The sequence below is a fragment of the Panthera tigris genome, chromosome D4 (assembly GCF_018350195.1).
Source record: "Panthera tigris isolate Pti1 chromosome D4, P.tigris_Pti1_mat1.1, whole genome shotgun sequence".
NCBI classification, from domain to species: Eukaryota; Metazoa; Chordata; class Mammalia; order Carnivora; family Felidae; genus Panthera; species Panthera tigris.
Genome location: NC_056672.1, coordinates 83,218,958 through 83,233,935, shown reverse-complemented (window position 1 = coordinate 83,233,935; position 14,978 = coordinate 83,218,958). Strand labels below are relative to the sequence as shown.

Here is a 14,978-nt window from a genome sequence, read left to right as displayed (position 1 = left end):
CCCTGAGGCCGAATAAGCCTTTTTAAAAAAGGCTTTCATTCTTTTTTATGTCTGTACCACATTTTGTTTATCTATTCATTTGTCGACGGACATTTGGGTTATTTCCACCTTTTGGCTATTGTGAATAATGAACATTAGTGTGGTGCTGTGAACAAGGTTTTTGTGTGAGCTTTTACTTTGATTTCTGTTGGGTTTCTGTCTAGAAGTGGAATTCCCAGGTCATATGATAACTCTGTGCTGAACCTCTTGTGGATCTGAATCTTTCTGGAGCTCTGCCTCTAAATTGGGACCTGAGTAGATCCTTTCTGAATTCAGGAGTTTAAAAAGCTAGGTTTCAGTTCTGGCTCTACCGTTAATAAAATTTGTGATATTGGACAAGTAACGCTATTCTCATCTGTGCAAATAATGCTGTTCTCAGGGAGTTGTTGCAGTTAAATCTTACATGTGAATATGTATAAGGAGCCGTGAGACCTAAAAATATCCTCCGCCCATTGGGTACCTACCTCTCCGTGACAAAGCTGCAACCTTCCTTGTGTTTGTTTTCACAATAAGCTTCCTCAAGGTCAAATGTTATTCAGCGATCAAGAAGACTTTATAAGGGAAATTGGCAAAGACAGCTCAAATCAGATAAAAATGGCCCGTTGGAAGATCTGGCTCTGCAGACAGGGTGTCGTCCCATCTGCAGGGCCGGCCTAACGTCCTAGTGCGGTGCCGGGTACACAGTCAGACTCGGTTGACGTCTGTAGAATGAGTGAAAGTTTGTACGGTGAGCAGTCATCCCACTTCCTGGAATCTGTCGTAAGGAAGTGGCTCAAACCAGGTCAAAAACTGTCGAGTGAAGACGTTAACTGTCTCAGACAGGAAAGCGGGAAACAACGTGAGCGCCAGCACAGGAGGCAGTGGGTCAGTAGATTGTGAAACATCCCTTAAGGAAATAATCCAGGTTCTCAAGGCTACACTGAAACACAAAAGGAAACTTGAGTGAAGAGGAAAAATACAAAGTTTGCCTAGAATTATTTTTTTTTTAAAAAGTCACGAAAATAGACTGGAGGAAAAGAATGGTAGAATAGTGGTAATGATATTTAAACGGATTTGATTTTTAAAGCCATTTGTTCCCACCCTGTGACTTCTTCTGAATGAAGACGCTCCCTTTCCCCCTCAGGTGCAAGAGCTCGAGCACAGCTTGCAGGCTTCTGAGGAGAAGCTGAAGCACAGTGGTGACGTTGTGGCGGCTCAGGAAGCTCAGATTCGGGAGCTTGTAAGTGGTGGTTGTGGCTGCTGGGCTCTAGGCCCTCGATGCTTGCTTGCCCTTTACGCCTTTGCAGTCACCCCAGACTCACCCCGGTGAGGTGCTAGGACCTGACCTCAGATACACTTGTTGAACTGGGTGTGAGCAGGAGGGCAGCTGTGGTAGAGGGAGTCCGGACGTGCTACGTACTGAAGGATCTGAGTTACCCAAGGAGGGAGGGACTGGCTAATTGCCATCTGATGGCCGGCCATGGGGCCCGGCCTAGTTCTGGGACTATTAGAGGCGGTAACTCTGCCGGCAGTCAGACCTCAGCTTGCGGCCAGGACTGAGGAGAACTTGGCGAGGGGTTTGGCCAACCATTGCAGCCCCAGGTGGGGTGTTGAGTTAGGAGCTAGAGAAACGAAAGCATTATTTATTGTATGTTGGCCGTGCCAGTCACTGTGCTAAGTATTCTGCACGTGTTGTATTTAGTCCTTGCTATAGACCTAAGAAGTACATACTATTCTCATTCCCTAGAGGAAGCTGGTTCAGAAAGACTGGGTCACTAACCCAGTGGTCATGGTCTCCCTGCTGGTAAATGGCAGAACCCGCATCTTTCTTCGGTCAGAGCCCTTGTTCATCGTCACTGTACTGTACAGACCGTCCATGATTTATAATGGCTCAACTTAAGGATTTTCAGCTTTATGAGATGAGAAATCAGTACGCACTGAGTAGAAACCATACTTCAAATTGTGAAGTTTGAGCTTCTCCTGGGCTAAATGTGTGCGATACAATATTCTTCCTCGATACCAGACTGTGGTGGGGAGCCGCAGCCCCTGGGCAGACTTTCTGTTTGTCACTTTCAGTGCAGTATTCAGTAAATTACAGGAGATATCCAACACTTTAATATAAAACAGACTTAGCCCAATTGTAGGCTAATGTAAGTGTACTGAGCATGCATTTATTTTATTTTATTAATTTTTTTTTTTTAATTTTATTTTGAAGTAATCCCTACATCCAGCATGGGGCTTGTACTCACAACCCTGAGATCAAGAGTCACGTGCTCCACCAACTGAGCCAGCCAGGTGGCCCTCTTTTTTTTTTTTTTTAAGTAGCCTAGACTACTTTATTAATTTTTTAATTTTATTTATTTATCTTAGAAAATGCACGTGAGCAGGGGAGGGGCAGAGAAAGAAGGAGACAGAGAATCCAAAGCAGGCTCTGTGCTATCAGTGCAAAGCCCGATGTGGGGCTCAGACTCACAAATCGTGAGATCATGACCAAGCTGAAATCAGTCATTCAACCAACTGAGCCACTCAGGTGCCCATGGCCTAGCCTACTCTAAATGCTCAGAACTGGGGTACCTGGCTGGCTCAGGCCGCAGAGCATGCAACTCGTGATCTTGGGGTTGTGAGTTCAAGCTCTACGTTGGGTGTGGAGATTACTTAAAAATAAAATCTTTAAAAAGTAAAGTAGGCTAGGCTGAGCTATGATGCTTGTTTTGACTTAATACCTTCAACTTAACAGTGAGATTGTCGGGTTGTAACCCCATCGTAAATTGAGGAAGATACATATTGCCTCCCCAAGAAAAGCCTCAGCCATAGAGGGCAGTACCAAGTAGGGTGAAGGAGGGCTGTATCTTAGGACCGACTGGTGCCCTAAGCTGTCCTCCCAGCACCAAGACCAGTCCCAGACTCTAGCTCCTGAATAGGCCAGGGGTGCCCGGCAGGGCTGCAGGTGGAGACCTCAGCAGCGCCCAGGCCAGAGAACAGGAAGGAGAGTTGTTTCCACTGGACACCCATCTTTGGGTCACCAAGGGACAGAACAGATGAGGTCCTCACTGTCACCATGAATACTGTCCTCTGCAGGCCGCCGCAAACAAGGAGAGCAGCCAGGCACAGCAGCAGGTCCTCGCCCTGGAACGGCAGTGCATGGAGCGCGTCCACACACTGGAGGCCCAGCTCGCTGCACTGGAGAGCGCCCGGGTGGCCGACCAGACCGCCGCAGAGCGGGAGGTGGTACGTGAGGAAAGGAGTGAGCTTTGTGAGCACCAGGTTCACACGTTGCTGGGCCGCTGGGTTGTGGACAGGAAGAAGACCAGCCTCCCTTTCAACAGAGAACCACTTTTTGGAGCAGTTTTTATCTTTCCATTGAGACACCTGCTCATGAGAATGGATGTAAAAAGGCTGCTTTTTATAAAACCCCAAACAGATGGGTTTTCTTTTCTTCTGGGCTGCGCAAGGACTTGTGCTTCCTGACCAATCCTGTCAGCCTCCTCCCCTCTTTCTGCAGTGTTCTTGTTCCTCCCTCATGGCTTCTCCCTCTCTCTGATTCCTCACCGTCAGAGTTAAGTGCCATATTTCTTCTCGTGAGGAGGGTAGCTGAGAATTTTCCATCTCCTCTCCCACCCCTGCAGGGACACAGGAGGTGGGGTGCATTTGTAAAGGTTCCATGTCTGTAGGACTGTGCCCAGGGGAAATAGGGAAACGCCCTTTTCGTTTTATGTATACTTTTCTTAATTTGCAGAGAGAACTGGAGCAAGAAAATGCAGCCCTTAAAGAAAGTAAGAATGAATGTGAACGTTCTTTGCAACACCACCAACTTGAACTAAAGAAGCTCAAGGTATTTATCTAACGGCGTCCATGTGTCACAGCAGTGGCCCATCTTTTATACGTGTATTGGGAGCAGCCCAGTAAAAGTCCTGTACTCAGAGTGGAGAAGGCGTGAACTGGCGTTTGCTCAACAGTCCCTTAGACATTTGTTAGAAATGTCACCTCATTAAGTCCTGTCGTGATCCAGGGTGGGAGGAGGAATTATGCTCACTGTGCAATTAACGTCATTCAGGCTCCACGTATAAGTAATTCGTCTGAGTTCCATAGTTAGTTCCAGGTGGTGCTGGTCTGACTTCATGCATCCAGCCCTTCCTCTGTGTCATCGTCAGCAGCTTCCTGAAAGTCATGCTGTCAAACCACTGGTGTTGTTGATCTTTCCAGCGAGATTAGCAAAACAAGGGCTTAACTTGTCTTAAGGACCCCATCTGTTTATGTCGGAGACCACATGTAGAGATGAGAAACAGTCTGCTGGATTGTTACCCTTTCCCTTCTGAGAACTTGATTCTTTAATCAGATTCTTTAATCAGACGTTGCCCCCTTCACTGCCTGGACGTAACTGGATGCAGAGAGTTTCTGCCACTTTCTTACAGGCCTCCAGCCTCCTCTGGCCCCGTTCGTAAGAGCCCTTAGATGATGGATCATTGCAGTACTTGCCCAGCTTGGTCACGACACAAAGATCTTGTGGATCTTTTGGCAGAGACCTTCTCTGAGAACACCCAAAGCTGTGGGTCTGCCTTAAGTAAGCTTTCAGTAATAGTCTCTGCTAAGTTAGGTGCTAATGATGTAGTGCTATATCGTGGGAAACGTGTACTTTGGTGGCAGATATTTTTTCATGCATTCCTTCAGCAAAGAGTGGAGTACCTGTGGGCTCTAGTGTAGGTGCTGGCATGTCGCATTGAGCAAAACAGGCAAAATTTCCCTCCGGTGGCGCTTGTAACTAGATAATGAACAACTGATAAATAGTCGTAAGTGCAGTGCAGAAAGTAAAGCAAGTGTGAAGGACAAAGAGGAGAGAGGAGAGGGCTCTAAGGTGGAGGTTAGGGAGGGCTTCCGTGATATTTGAGCAAAAGCTCTGAGTCATGAGAAGGGGCCAGCAATGTGAATGTTTGGGAAGGAAATATTCCAGAAGAAATAGCAAATAGAGGGGACAAAACAGAAGAGACTCCTAAATATGGAGAACAAACTGAGGGTTACGGGAGGGGTTGTGGGAGGGGGGATGGGCTAAATGGTAAGGGGCACTAAGGAATCTACTTCTGAAATCATTGTTGCACTATATGCTAAGTAATTGGATGTAAATTTTTAAAAATTAAAAATTAAAAAAAAACAGAAAGAAATAGCAAATAGAAAAGCTCTGAGGCAGGGACACCTGGGTGGCTCAGTCGGTTGGGTGTCCGATTTTGGCTCAGGTCATGATCTCACGGTTCATGGGTTTGAGCCCTGCATCGGGCTCTGTGCTGACAGCTCAGAGCTTGGAGCCTGCTTCAGATTCTGTGTCTCCCTCTCTCTCTGCCCCTCCCCTACTTGCACTCTGTCTCACTCTCTGTCTCTCTGTCTCTCTCAAAAATAAACATTAAAAAAAATTAAAAAACAAAAGAAAAACTTTGAGGCAGAAAAAACACTTAGTTCAGAAAACAGCACCAAGGCCAGTGTGGCTGCTGCTCAATGGGCTCAGGGAAAAGAGGAGAGGAGCCAGGCAAGCAGACTTTGGGAGTTTTAAGCAAAGAAGTGGTGGGAAAAGTTTTAAAATCATCATTCTGGTTCTTTGTGGAGCATGTTCTGGAAAGGAGGCAAGTACAGAAGCAGGAAGTCCTGTTCAGAGGCTCAGATATTACATTACTTACCATGTTTAAAGGCATAAAAGACAAAATCACAAATTTCAGCAGAGATTTGGAAACTGTACTAAATGGAAGCAGTTTTAAAAGGGAAACAAATTAGAGTGTGGGAGCTGGAAAGTGTAGAGCTGAGACCCCAATGCAGTAGGCACCCAAAAGGCACAAGGAAACTTTTGAGGGTAATGAGTATTTTCACGGTTGTTATTGTGGTGATGGTTTCACCATAAGCCATCACATTCCACACTTAAAATATGCGCAGCATAGTGTCAGTTATACTTCAGGAAAGTTGTTTTAAAAACTAATATGTTTAACAACAGATGAGCACTCATAAGAGAATTAGTGAGACAGAAGAAAAGGCAGAATGAAATACAGAAAAAACATGAAAGAAGACAGGATGCTGCAAGGTGTTTGATCACCTGTCAGTGGGGGCCCAGAAGGGAATGCAGATGTGAGGTCGAAGCAATTATTGAAGCAACAGTAGCTGAGAATTTTCCAAGTAGCTGAAAGCTGTCAGTTCACAGGTACAGGTGTGAGAATTCTTACAAATCCAAATGGGATAAATGTTATTTTTCCTTTTTCTTTAAGTTTATTTATTTATTTTTTTTTTTTCTGTTTTTTTGAGAGAGAGAGAGAGAGAGAGACAGAATGCAAGCTGGGGAGGGGCAGAGAAAGAAGGAGACACAGGATCTGAAGCAGGCTCCAGGCTCTGAGCTGTCAGCACAGAGCCCAACGCAGGGCTCGAACTCGTGAACCTGGGCCCAAGTCGGGTGCTCAACTGACTAAGCCACCCAGGCACCCCTAAGTTTATTTTTTTTTAGTAATCTCTACACCTGATGTAGGGCTCAAATTCATGACCCCCCAAGATCAAGAGTCACATACTTTTCCAACTGAGCCAGGCAGGCTCTCCCAAGATAAGTTTTGAAGTCTGTATCTAGACACAGCATGGTAGTAGAACTATAAAAACCAATAAAACAGAAACGAGGAGTGGAAACCAATTTGACAATAAATTTCATATTAAAAAAAAAAAAAACAAAACCAGAAACGAGGAATTAGTCACCAACAGATTTGCCCTAAAGGAAGTGCTAGAGAGCATCATTCAGGTGGAGGAAGATTCTAGATAGGAGGACAGAAGATATAAGGCAATAAGAAAGAATAAAGGTACACAAAAAGAACCAGAAGATCTGTCCTACGGTCCAGTCAGGATAAAGGAACCAGACCCATTTATTGAAGTGAGAATTCTTTTTTTTTTTTTTTAACCTTTATTTATTTTTGAGAGAGAGACAGAGCATGAATGGGGGAGGGGCAGAGAGAGAGGGAGACACAGAATCGGAAGCAGGCTCCAGGCTCTGAGCCATCAGCCCAGAGCCCGACGCGGGGCTCGAACTCACAGACCGTGAGATCGTGAGCTGAGCTGAAGTCGGACGCTTAACCGACTGAGCCACCCAGGTGCCCCTGAAGTGAGAATTCTTGATCTCATGTAAAGTTTTTAGTCCAGCACTGAAACAGGCAAAAGATAGTGTGAAGGTAGCCACTGCAGAAACAGCTACAACTAAGGGAACAAAGCAAAGAAGGTTGAATTATTAAACTTAGGAATTAAGACAAAGGGCCCCACAGGTCTAGCACTTGGGCCTCTGAGCAGGGGACGCTGTTCAGCGGGCTCTGGTGTGCTGGGGGACAGGGCAGCCAGTGAAATCAGCCCCGGGGGCTGGGGAACCTGCAGAGAGGATACAGATGCGGCTGCGGGAAGAAATTGCCTTCTTGCCACCGCCAGGGCAGTGCAGACTGCTCACAGAAGCGGACAGGAAGGAGCAAGGCTTTTGCTGTGTTCTCCTGCTTTCCAGTCTGCCTCGAGCTCCTCCTGTTGGCAGAGGTTCACATGGAACCAGCTGGACGAGCAGAAATGTCATTTGCAGAGCCTCAGACCAGATGTAGCATCGTCGCAAAGCAGAGGATAAAAGGGGCAGTGGGGCCGATAGGCGGGAATAAAAACTGGCGCACACAGGCTGTTTAGAAGTGTGGTTAATTTTCAAATGTTTGCGGAATGTTCTCGATCTTGGATTTCTAGTTTAATACTATTATGATCAGATCATACACTAAATGATTTCAGCCCTTTGATGTTTACTGAGGTTTGTTTTATGGCCCAGCCTGTCATACAGAGTCTATTTTGGTAAATGTTTCAGTGCGCTGCTGCTGTGAGGGGAAAGCATTCTGTAAATGCTAATTAGATCAAGTTGGGTGATAGTGTTGTCCAAATCTTTTATGTTTTCTGATGTTTCTTTTTTGTCTTCTTGTTCTATCAGTTAGTAAGAGTGATGTGTTAAATCTTCAACTGTGATCACAGATTTGTCTCTCTCTTTAATCCTGCTGGTTGTCAGTCTTTGCCTCAAGTGTTTTGAAGCACTATTTTTAGGTGCATACCTATTTAGACTGCTGTCAGGGAATATACTCCCAGGTGCAGGGAGCTGCCACACGTGGGTAGCCTGGTGGCTCCTGCGGCCAACCCGGACTGTGCCGGGCAACCTCGAATCCCACAGTCCTGGGTTGCATGCGGCTCTGGCGGTAGCACAGACTTCAGAGCCACATAGACCCCGTCCTGTGTGCCAGCCTAGCCCCTCACCGGCTGACTCTTGAGGGAGTCTAGTTTCCCTTTTTTCAAAACTGAAGATAATAACCCTTGACCTCGAGAGGATTGCCCCGAGGCTCGAGCGTGACCGTGGATAAAAAGTATCCCATGCAGTTCCTGGCATGGAGGTGCTTTGAGTCTCTGGTTCCTGCCCTGACCTGCTTTCCTGCCTCGCGCTCTGTCTGCTGGCCGTCCTCTTAGACACCAGCAGTCCAAGCTCTTCTAAACCTCCCCGGAAAAGCCTTCTGCCACCTGCCGCCTGGACTCGCAGGGCCACGTTTACGTAGCTGCTTCTCCTGTATCAACACTGCCTCCCCCGCTGAGGGGTATTGTCTGGCGCAGCGCGGGCTCCTGCCTTTTGAATTCAGATGCTAGGTTTCCTCGTCTCTACTAGAGATGGACTCAAAGAAAGGTCAATTCTGACAACTCCACAGTAGGAGCCAGAATTCCCCTGGCCAGGAGGCCGGCGTCTCCTTCCATCAACTCACTTGTACCGACACAAATTGAAAGGTGTCATAGGGGAGTTGAGTAGCTCCCAGAACCAGAAAGACTTGTCCGACTGGAACTTGGGGGTGGGGGGCGCCTCAGGTCTCTTTCCTTCCTGCATCATGCTGTTTCTTGCCCTGTCAGTTACCCAGACTCTTGGCCTTGCTTTTCCCCACCATGCAGATGACGGCCTTCAAATCGGGTGGTCATCACAGCAGCAGCTCCAAGCTGGTGACATGCCAGCTTAGGAAAGAGGGCTTCTCCTTGGCTTATCAAAAAGGCTTCTGATGTAAAAAGGGATTCTGATTGGTCCATCTTAGGTGACAGAGCCACCCCTTGAACAAATAATTTTGGCCAGGGGGCTGCAGGACTTCAGTTGGCCAGGCCTGAGTCCCATGCTTCTCCTTGTAGCCGCAACATGGGCAGCCCTACCAGAACTGCAGGGTAGAAGTGGGGAATAGCAGTGATGAGGCTCTTATCCCCCAAAACGGTGTGATCTGGGGTAGACACAAACCACAGATGTCCCTGACCAGAATGTAGGCACCTGAGAAGTCTAGGGGTTGATCGGTGAGCACGGCATTCGTCTCCGGGAAGAGGACCGATGTGTCTGTCTGTCAGGACGTGGTTCCTGTGCTGTGGGGCAGGCCAGGGAGGCAGCCCGGCTCCATGTAGAAAATTTTCTGGGTGGTACAGTCTAACATCCAGAGGCTTGGCTCTAAGCTCAGATGCTGGCTTCAGACCTGGCAATGCCACTTACTAGCTGTGGGACCAGAGCCTTTTTCTCTTATAAAATGGATAATTTTGATGAGTCTGTGGCATTTTGCCCTGCCCTATTTAATTCAGTAAATGCTGATTATTTTTCCCATAATTGGGTTGTTCCGGTCCACTAGTCCATTCACATGGCCTGAGAATCTTCCTTCCTATTCTGTGTTGATTTCATCAGACCAGCTCTTCTCTTGGAGTTCTGGGTCCCCTAACCGTGGCCCGAGGACTGGCTGGTGTGCCCATGGGATCCCCGAGCCTCGGCAGTTTGCCCTTGTGCGGAGAGGTCGGTGGGTTGTACACCAGGACCCCTCTCAGAGGCACACAGACGGCACCGCAGCGAGAGGGCAGTCCAGGGCCCTCGGGCAGCAGGAAGAAAATCTGTAGGACGGAGGATGGCATTCCCCCAGTGGGCGGCACATAACGTGCAGTGAAACACCCGTGAGGCGTTTGGGGGCTCAGTGTCCCATTTTCTGGATTGTAGGAAGAGTGGAGCCAAAGAGAAATTGTGAGTGTCGCAATGGCTCAAGCCCTGGAGGAGGTGCGGAAGCAGAGGGAAGAGTTCCAGCAACAGGTAGGCCCCATTTGACCCTGAGGCACGGGCCAAAGGGTGGTATGTTCCAGCCTCGGGCAGGACCAGCCTGCCTCCCCATGTGTCCTCCTCCAGGGGGTGGACACAGGTGTCAGGAATGCCAGGAACTGTGTGACTGATGACCCTGAGGTCTCTAGGAAGGTGGGAGAAAAACGTCATAAAGAAATCCTCACCCCACGGGATGGCCTTTGTGGATGTTTGATGGCCGGTTACTGTTGTAAGCCTTACCTGGGGAAAAGCCCGCATCCAGGTGCCTCCTGGGCTCTGACTCTGTGAGGGGCATCGCTGCCCACAGGCCCCGGAGGACGCAGTACAGCTGAGCCCTCAGCGAGAAGGGTGGGCAAAGCTTCCTTTCAAGACAGACTCAGCATCGGGCCCCAGACCTTGTAGGGAATGGACTCTAGGCCTTCGGTGAGTCCTTAACATAAATTCCAGTCTCAGTTGCATCTGCAAAGACTTTAGGATAATTACACCTTTCAGATCATAATGAGGTCATGTGTATCAAATGCTAGGCATGTCACAGGTACTCAGGACACGGAAGTCATGGTTATGACAGCTTGGGGAAGGCTGGGCAGAACAACCACATCTATGGTAGGCCCGCTAGTGGTAGGCTGGGGGGGTGGGGGGCGGGCGGCCTGTGCAGGGCCCTGGCCCCAGAATTGTGCTATGTCCATAGGAGTAGAGGGTAGCCTAGGGTATGTTCGAGGCTATAGACTTCCGGGAGGGATTCCTGGGGGACCCCGGGTAGCGGAAAAGTGGAGATTTCTTTTGGGGGAGATGCGGTTACTGCTGCCGGCCTTCTCTTACGTTGGCTTTTCTGTCCAGGCTGCTGACCTCACAGCTGTAGTAGATGAGAAGGAGCAGAGTCTGCAGGAAAAAGCTGAAGTGATTCTCCAGAAAGAGCAGGAAATTTTCCAACTGAAGAAAGGTGAGGAGTCCGCCCCTGCCGAGCCCTCTCACCTGCTCCCACCCAGTACCCCTGCCCTGAAGTGGCCCGGTCCTGAAGCAGCAGGAATCACTGGTGCTCCCCTCTGCCCGGCCTAGGTCACGACTCTGCCCTGTTGCAAATGCACCAGCTTCAGAGCGAGCTGGAAGCCCTGCAGAGCCTTAGGGCGGAGGAGTCCGAGGCTGCCGTGGGGTTCGACGTGCTGAGACTGGCCGTCCCGGAGCAGGGGTTGACACGCTCAGTTCCCGAGCCTCACGTAAGTCCCCATCTGAGCCGCGGGCCGGTGTGACGGCAGCAGGACGGGGCTGCCTGCCGTAGTTTGCCAGTAGGAGGCGGTGGGAAGACGGGGAGGAGAGCTGGCGCTCACTAGCTGCGGGATGTTGGGCAGGTCACCTCCCTTTCTTTAAAGTAGGGATGGGGTGCCTGGGTGGCTCAGTCGGTTGAGCATCCGACTTCAGCTCAGGTCACGATCTCACGGTTCGTGAGTTCGAGCCCCGCGTCAGGCTCTGGGCTGATGGCTCGGAGCCTGGAGCCTGCTTCCGATTCTGTGTCTCCCTCTCTCTCTGCCCCTCCCCCATTCATGCTCTGTCTCTCTCTGTCTCAAAAATAAATAAACATTAAAAAAAAATTTTTTTTTAAATAAATAAATAAAGTAGGGGTGCCTACCTGACTAGGAGCTCGTGGGTATTGAGGAGCCCGTCGGATGTGGCGCCACGTGTCCGTGTTCAGTAGAGCCCTTTCCTTCCAAGCACGCTCGCTGCACGGAAAGCTGCCTGTCCCCCTGGAAGGCGCTGGACAGGATCTCTACAGCCCAGGTTTGGTTCCTGGCCAGCTAGCTGCCTGTTCCGGCACATCAGCCCGCACCTTTGGAACCAGTCTGGCCCCCTTTCCCCATGGACCTGTGGCTTAGCTTGACCATTACCTTGTCCGTCCTGTAGGCGGCCTCGAGGGCCACGCAGGACCCCGCGTACCAGCTTCCGGCTGCAGAGGGAATCCCAAATGGTGAGGTGGGGGCTGTGGACCTAGGGCAGCTGCAGAAGGAAAAACAGGACTTGGAGCAGCAACTCGTGGAGAAAAACAAGGTGAGGGTGCGCTTTACCTCAGCTGTTGATCTCCCCTGGCCTCAAACCGTTCAGTCCCTTCTCCGAGAGTTCGGCTGATGCCCCCGGGCCCCTCTTGGGAGAGATCTTACCTCTTCACCAGAAGGGCTTCTTCCTGGACTTCCACCTGTGCAGTCTTCCTTTCACACCTCCCCCACACTTGAGATAATGTCCAGAGTATTTGCGCTCAGGCAGTAGTGAGGCCAGATGTCACAGGTGCTGCTGTCACCAGCTGGGTCATATTGGACCCATCGCCTTACCTCTCACTTCCTTTCTATGGCTGTGAAATGACCCAGTGATGCCTGTCTTCTAGCGGTTTCACTGGCAGGGGAGGGGCATCGGGGTATGAAATGAAAGTTAGTTAGCTGTCCTGTGAAAGTTCCCGTATTTGGTAGAGGCTTAATAAATGTCCCGATTCCACCCACTCCTCAGGCCCCTGCACCTGCAAGTGCAGGGTCTCCTCTGATCCTGGTTTCCAAGCGCGCTGGGAAGTTAAGGGTGCTGGCTGGTCGCTGCTCTGGCCTCCAAAGTGTGATTGTGGGTGTGTGTTTTTTTAGATCTATAACAAAAGGAAAAAATGCTCATTCTCGCTTACACATGTGCATTTAATCTTACTGTGAAATGTAAACTACAGAAAAGCGCACAAACTCCGTGTGCCCAGGACCCAGCCCTCAGACCTCCTCTCTAAGTGGCATTCACTCCCTCAGAGTCCTGCCTCTACTGCCCACTTTGGGCGCCCACATCCTTATCTCAAGGCCAGACGGCTCCCTGGGGCTCTAGATTGTCTCTGTCTCCGTGGCAGTGTCTAAAAGGCATCTGCGTAAACCGTCCAAAACCCAACTTCACATTCACCATGCTGCCTAATGGGGGCTGCTCTTGTCTCAGTAAACGTAAAAAGTAAAAATCTTAGTATCCTTCTCAGCGCCCTTGTTTCTTACACAAGCAACATCCAAACCATTAACAAATCCTTCTGGCTCTCCCTTCAAACTATACCCCAAGTGGGCTGCATCTCATCCCCACCACTGCTGCCACCGTAGGTGGGGTTACCATTTCTTCCCTGCAGGCTGGTGTTGGGCTTCTAATGGTTTCCCTGTCACCCCCTCTGTACCAGCCCTCTGATGACTTCCCCTGTCTCTGTAAATATAAGCCACATCCTTGCAGTGACCCACAAAGCCCTGTGTGGTTTGGCCCCTTAGTACCCTTTGTACTGCACCCCCTCTTAGCCACATTGGCCTTGCCTTTCTGTGACTGTCAAGCACCCTCCCGCCGCAGGACCTTTGTACTTGCTGAGCCTTCTGTCTGGAATATCCTTCCTGTAATCCCCTCACTTCCTTTGTGATGTCATTTTGTTAAGGAGGGCCCTCCTCCCCCCCCCACCCCCCCTCCCCACTATGCTTGGCAGCCCTCACCATCACCACCAGAACTTCCTGTCCCCTTACCAGGCCTCTTAATACCTTCTTATGTAATGTACGGTCACTGACATTTTCTCCTCCTGAGAGCAGATATTTTTCATTTTTTTCTTTCTTTTTTTTTTTTTAAATGTTTATTTGTTGGGGTGCCTGGGTGGCTCAGTCGGTTGAGCATCCGACTTTGGCTCAGGTCACAATTTCACGACTCATGAGTTTGGGCCTCATGTCAGGCTCTGTGCTGACAGCTCAGAGCTTGGAGCCCCCTTGGATTCTGTTTCCACCTCTCTCTGCCCCTCCCCTGCTCATGCTCTGTCTCAAATATAAGTAAACATTTAAAAAAATTAAACTTAATGTTTATTTATTTTGAGAGAAAGCAAGAGACAAAGAGAACAAGCACACGGGGGAGGGGTAGAGAGAGAGGGGGAGAGAGAATCCAAGCGGGCTCTGTGCTCATTGCGGAGTCTGACGTGGGACTCGATCTCACAACCGTGAGATCATGACCTGAGCAGAGATTAAGAGTTGGATGCTTAACCAACTGAACCACCCACGTGCCCCTGAGCATTTCTTCTTTTGCTTCTTGCTTTTCCCCAGCCTCTAGGACAGCGTCTGCCTGTAGTAGGGATTTAATCAGTATTTGTTAGATGAGTTCATCAGTGAACCAAAATCCTAGAAAATCAGGTAAAATTTAAAATACATAAAATCGCAAATGTACTTTTGGGTGAATGCCAGTGGTCAGTCAAGAGAATACAGATTGAAACAACACATTATCATTTATAAAATGGGATGTGTTGGAGGCCATTTAATGTGCTTGACGGGAGCTGGGTCTGTGGCAGAGCCATCTCAGTCCTGCCGAGAGACTGGACGCACGTTGGAGAAAGGGAAGCTGCTGTTACTGCCGTGTTCAAAAATGGAGGCTCAGCACCGCCCTAAGGCATGGGGCATCCCCTCGAGTTACTGTCACATTAGAAGTTAAAATTAAGGGGGCACCTAGTTGGCTCAGTAGGTGGTGCACTAGACTCTTGATCTCAGGGTCATGAGTTCAAGCCCCACGTTGGGCATAGAGCCTACTTAAAAAAAAAGAAGTTAGGGAAACCGTGGAAAGCTATGAAAACTGTGATAAATGAAAAACACACACTATTCACAATTCCAGCTACTCGGTGCAAGATCAGTGACTCAGACCTGAAGGTCACGGGAAAGACTAAGTTTGTGAGACTTTGGAGAAATGTTTAATGTTCTTTCCTGTATTGCTGATTATACAGTAAATTTTCTCATTGGGAAAACAGAGGTTAGCCTTTTTAGTGATTAACGGAGTGTGTAATAAATTACACTTAAAGCTCAATACTAATTAAACTCACTAAAAATAAAATAAAATAGAGAAGTACAGAAAA

The 14,978-nt window shown here is 48.9% G+C and overlaps 1 protein-coding gene and 1 long non-coding RNA gene across 8 annotated transcripts in view; one reads left to right on the top strand and one right to left on the bottom strand.

Annotated features, from left to right (window-relative positions):
• Nucleotides 1-14,978, top strand: part of GOLGA1 (golgin A1) — a 48,801-nt gene that overhangs the window by 28,592 nt on the left and 5,231 nt on the right. For all 4 annotated transcript variants that reach the window (XR_006210298.1, XM_042963322.1, XM_042963324.1 and 1 more), the window contains exons 13-19: nt 1,163-1,258; nt 3,097-3,246; nt 3,755-3,850; nt 10,028-10,117; nt 10,961-11,063; nt 11,180-11,337; nt 12,020-12,163. Coding sequence is in view for 3 of the 4 variants with exons in the window: in XM_042963322.1 (XP_042819256.1) it covers nt 1,163-1,258; nt 3,097-3,246; nt 3,755-3,850; nt 10,028-10,117; nt 10,961-11,063; nt 11,180-11,337; nt 12,020-12,163 (837 nt within the window). In the remaining variant the exon portion in view is untranslated. The remainder of the gene's footprint in view (nt 1-1,162; nt 1,259-3,096; nt 3,247-3,754; nt 3,851-10,027; nt 10,118-10,960; nt 11,064-11,179; nt 11,338-12,019; nt 12,164-14,978) is intronic.
• On the bottom strand, nt 7,074-13,547 carry LOC122232925. 4 transcript variants are annotated; one of them, XR_006210300.1, is made up of 7 exons: nt 13,457-13,547; nt 12,624-12,740; nt 12,274-12,502; nt 11,748-12,112; nt 10,943-11,002; nt 10,364-10,591; nt 10,110-10,268 (listed from the first exon to the last, which is right to left on the bottom strand). It is a non-coding gene; the product is annotated as an uncharacterized LOC122232925 (long non-coding RNA). The 4 variants fall into 4 exon arrangements; XR_006210301.1 differs by lacking the exon at nt 13,457-13,547 and adding an exon at nt 11,096-11,193 and having other exon boundaries at nt 12,624-12,875; XR_006210302.1 differs by lacking the exons at nt 10,110-10,268; nt 13,457-13,547 and adding an exon at nt 7,074-7,169 and having other exon boundaries at nt 12,624-12,875.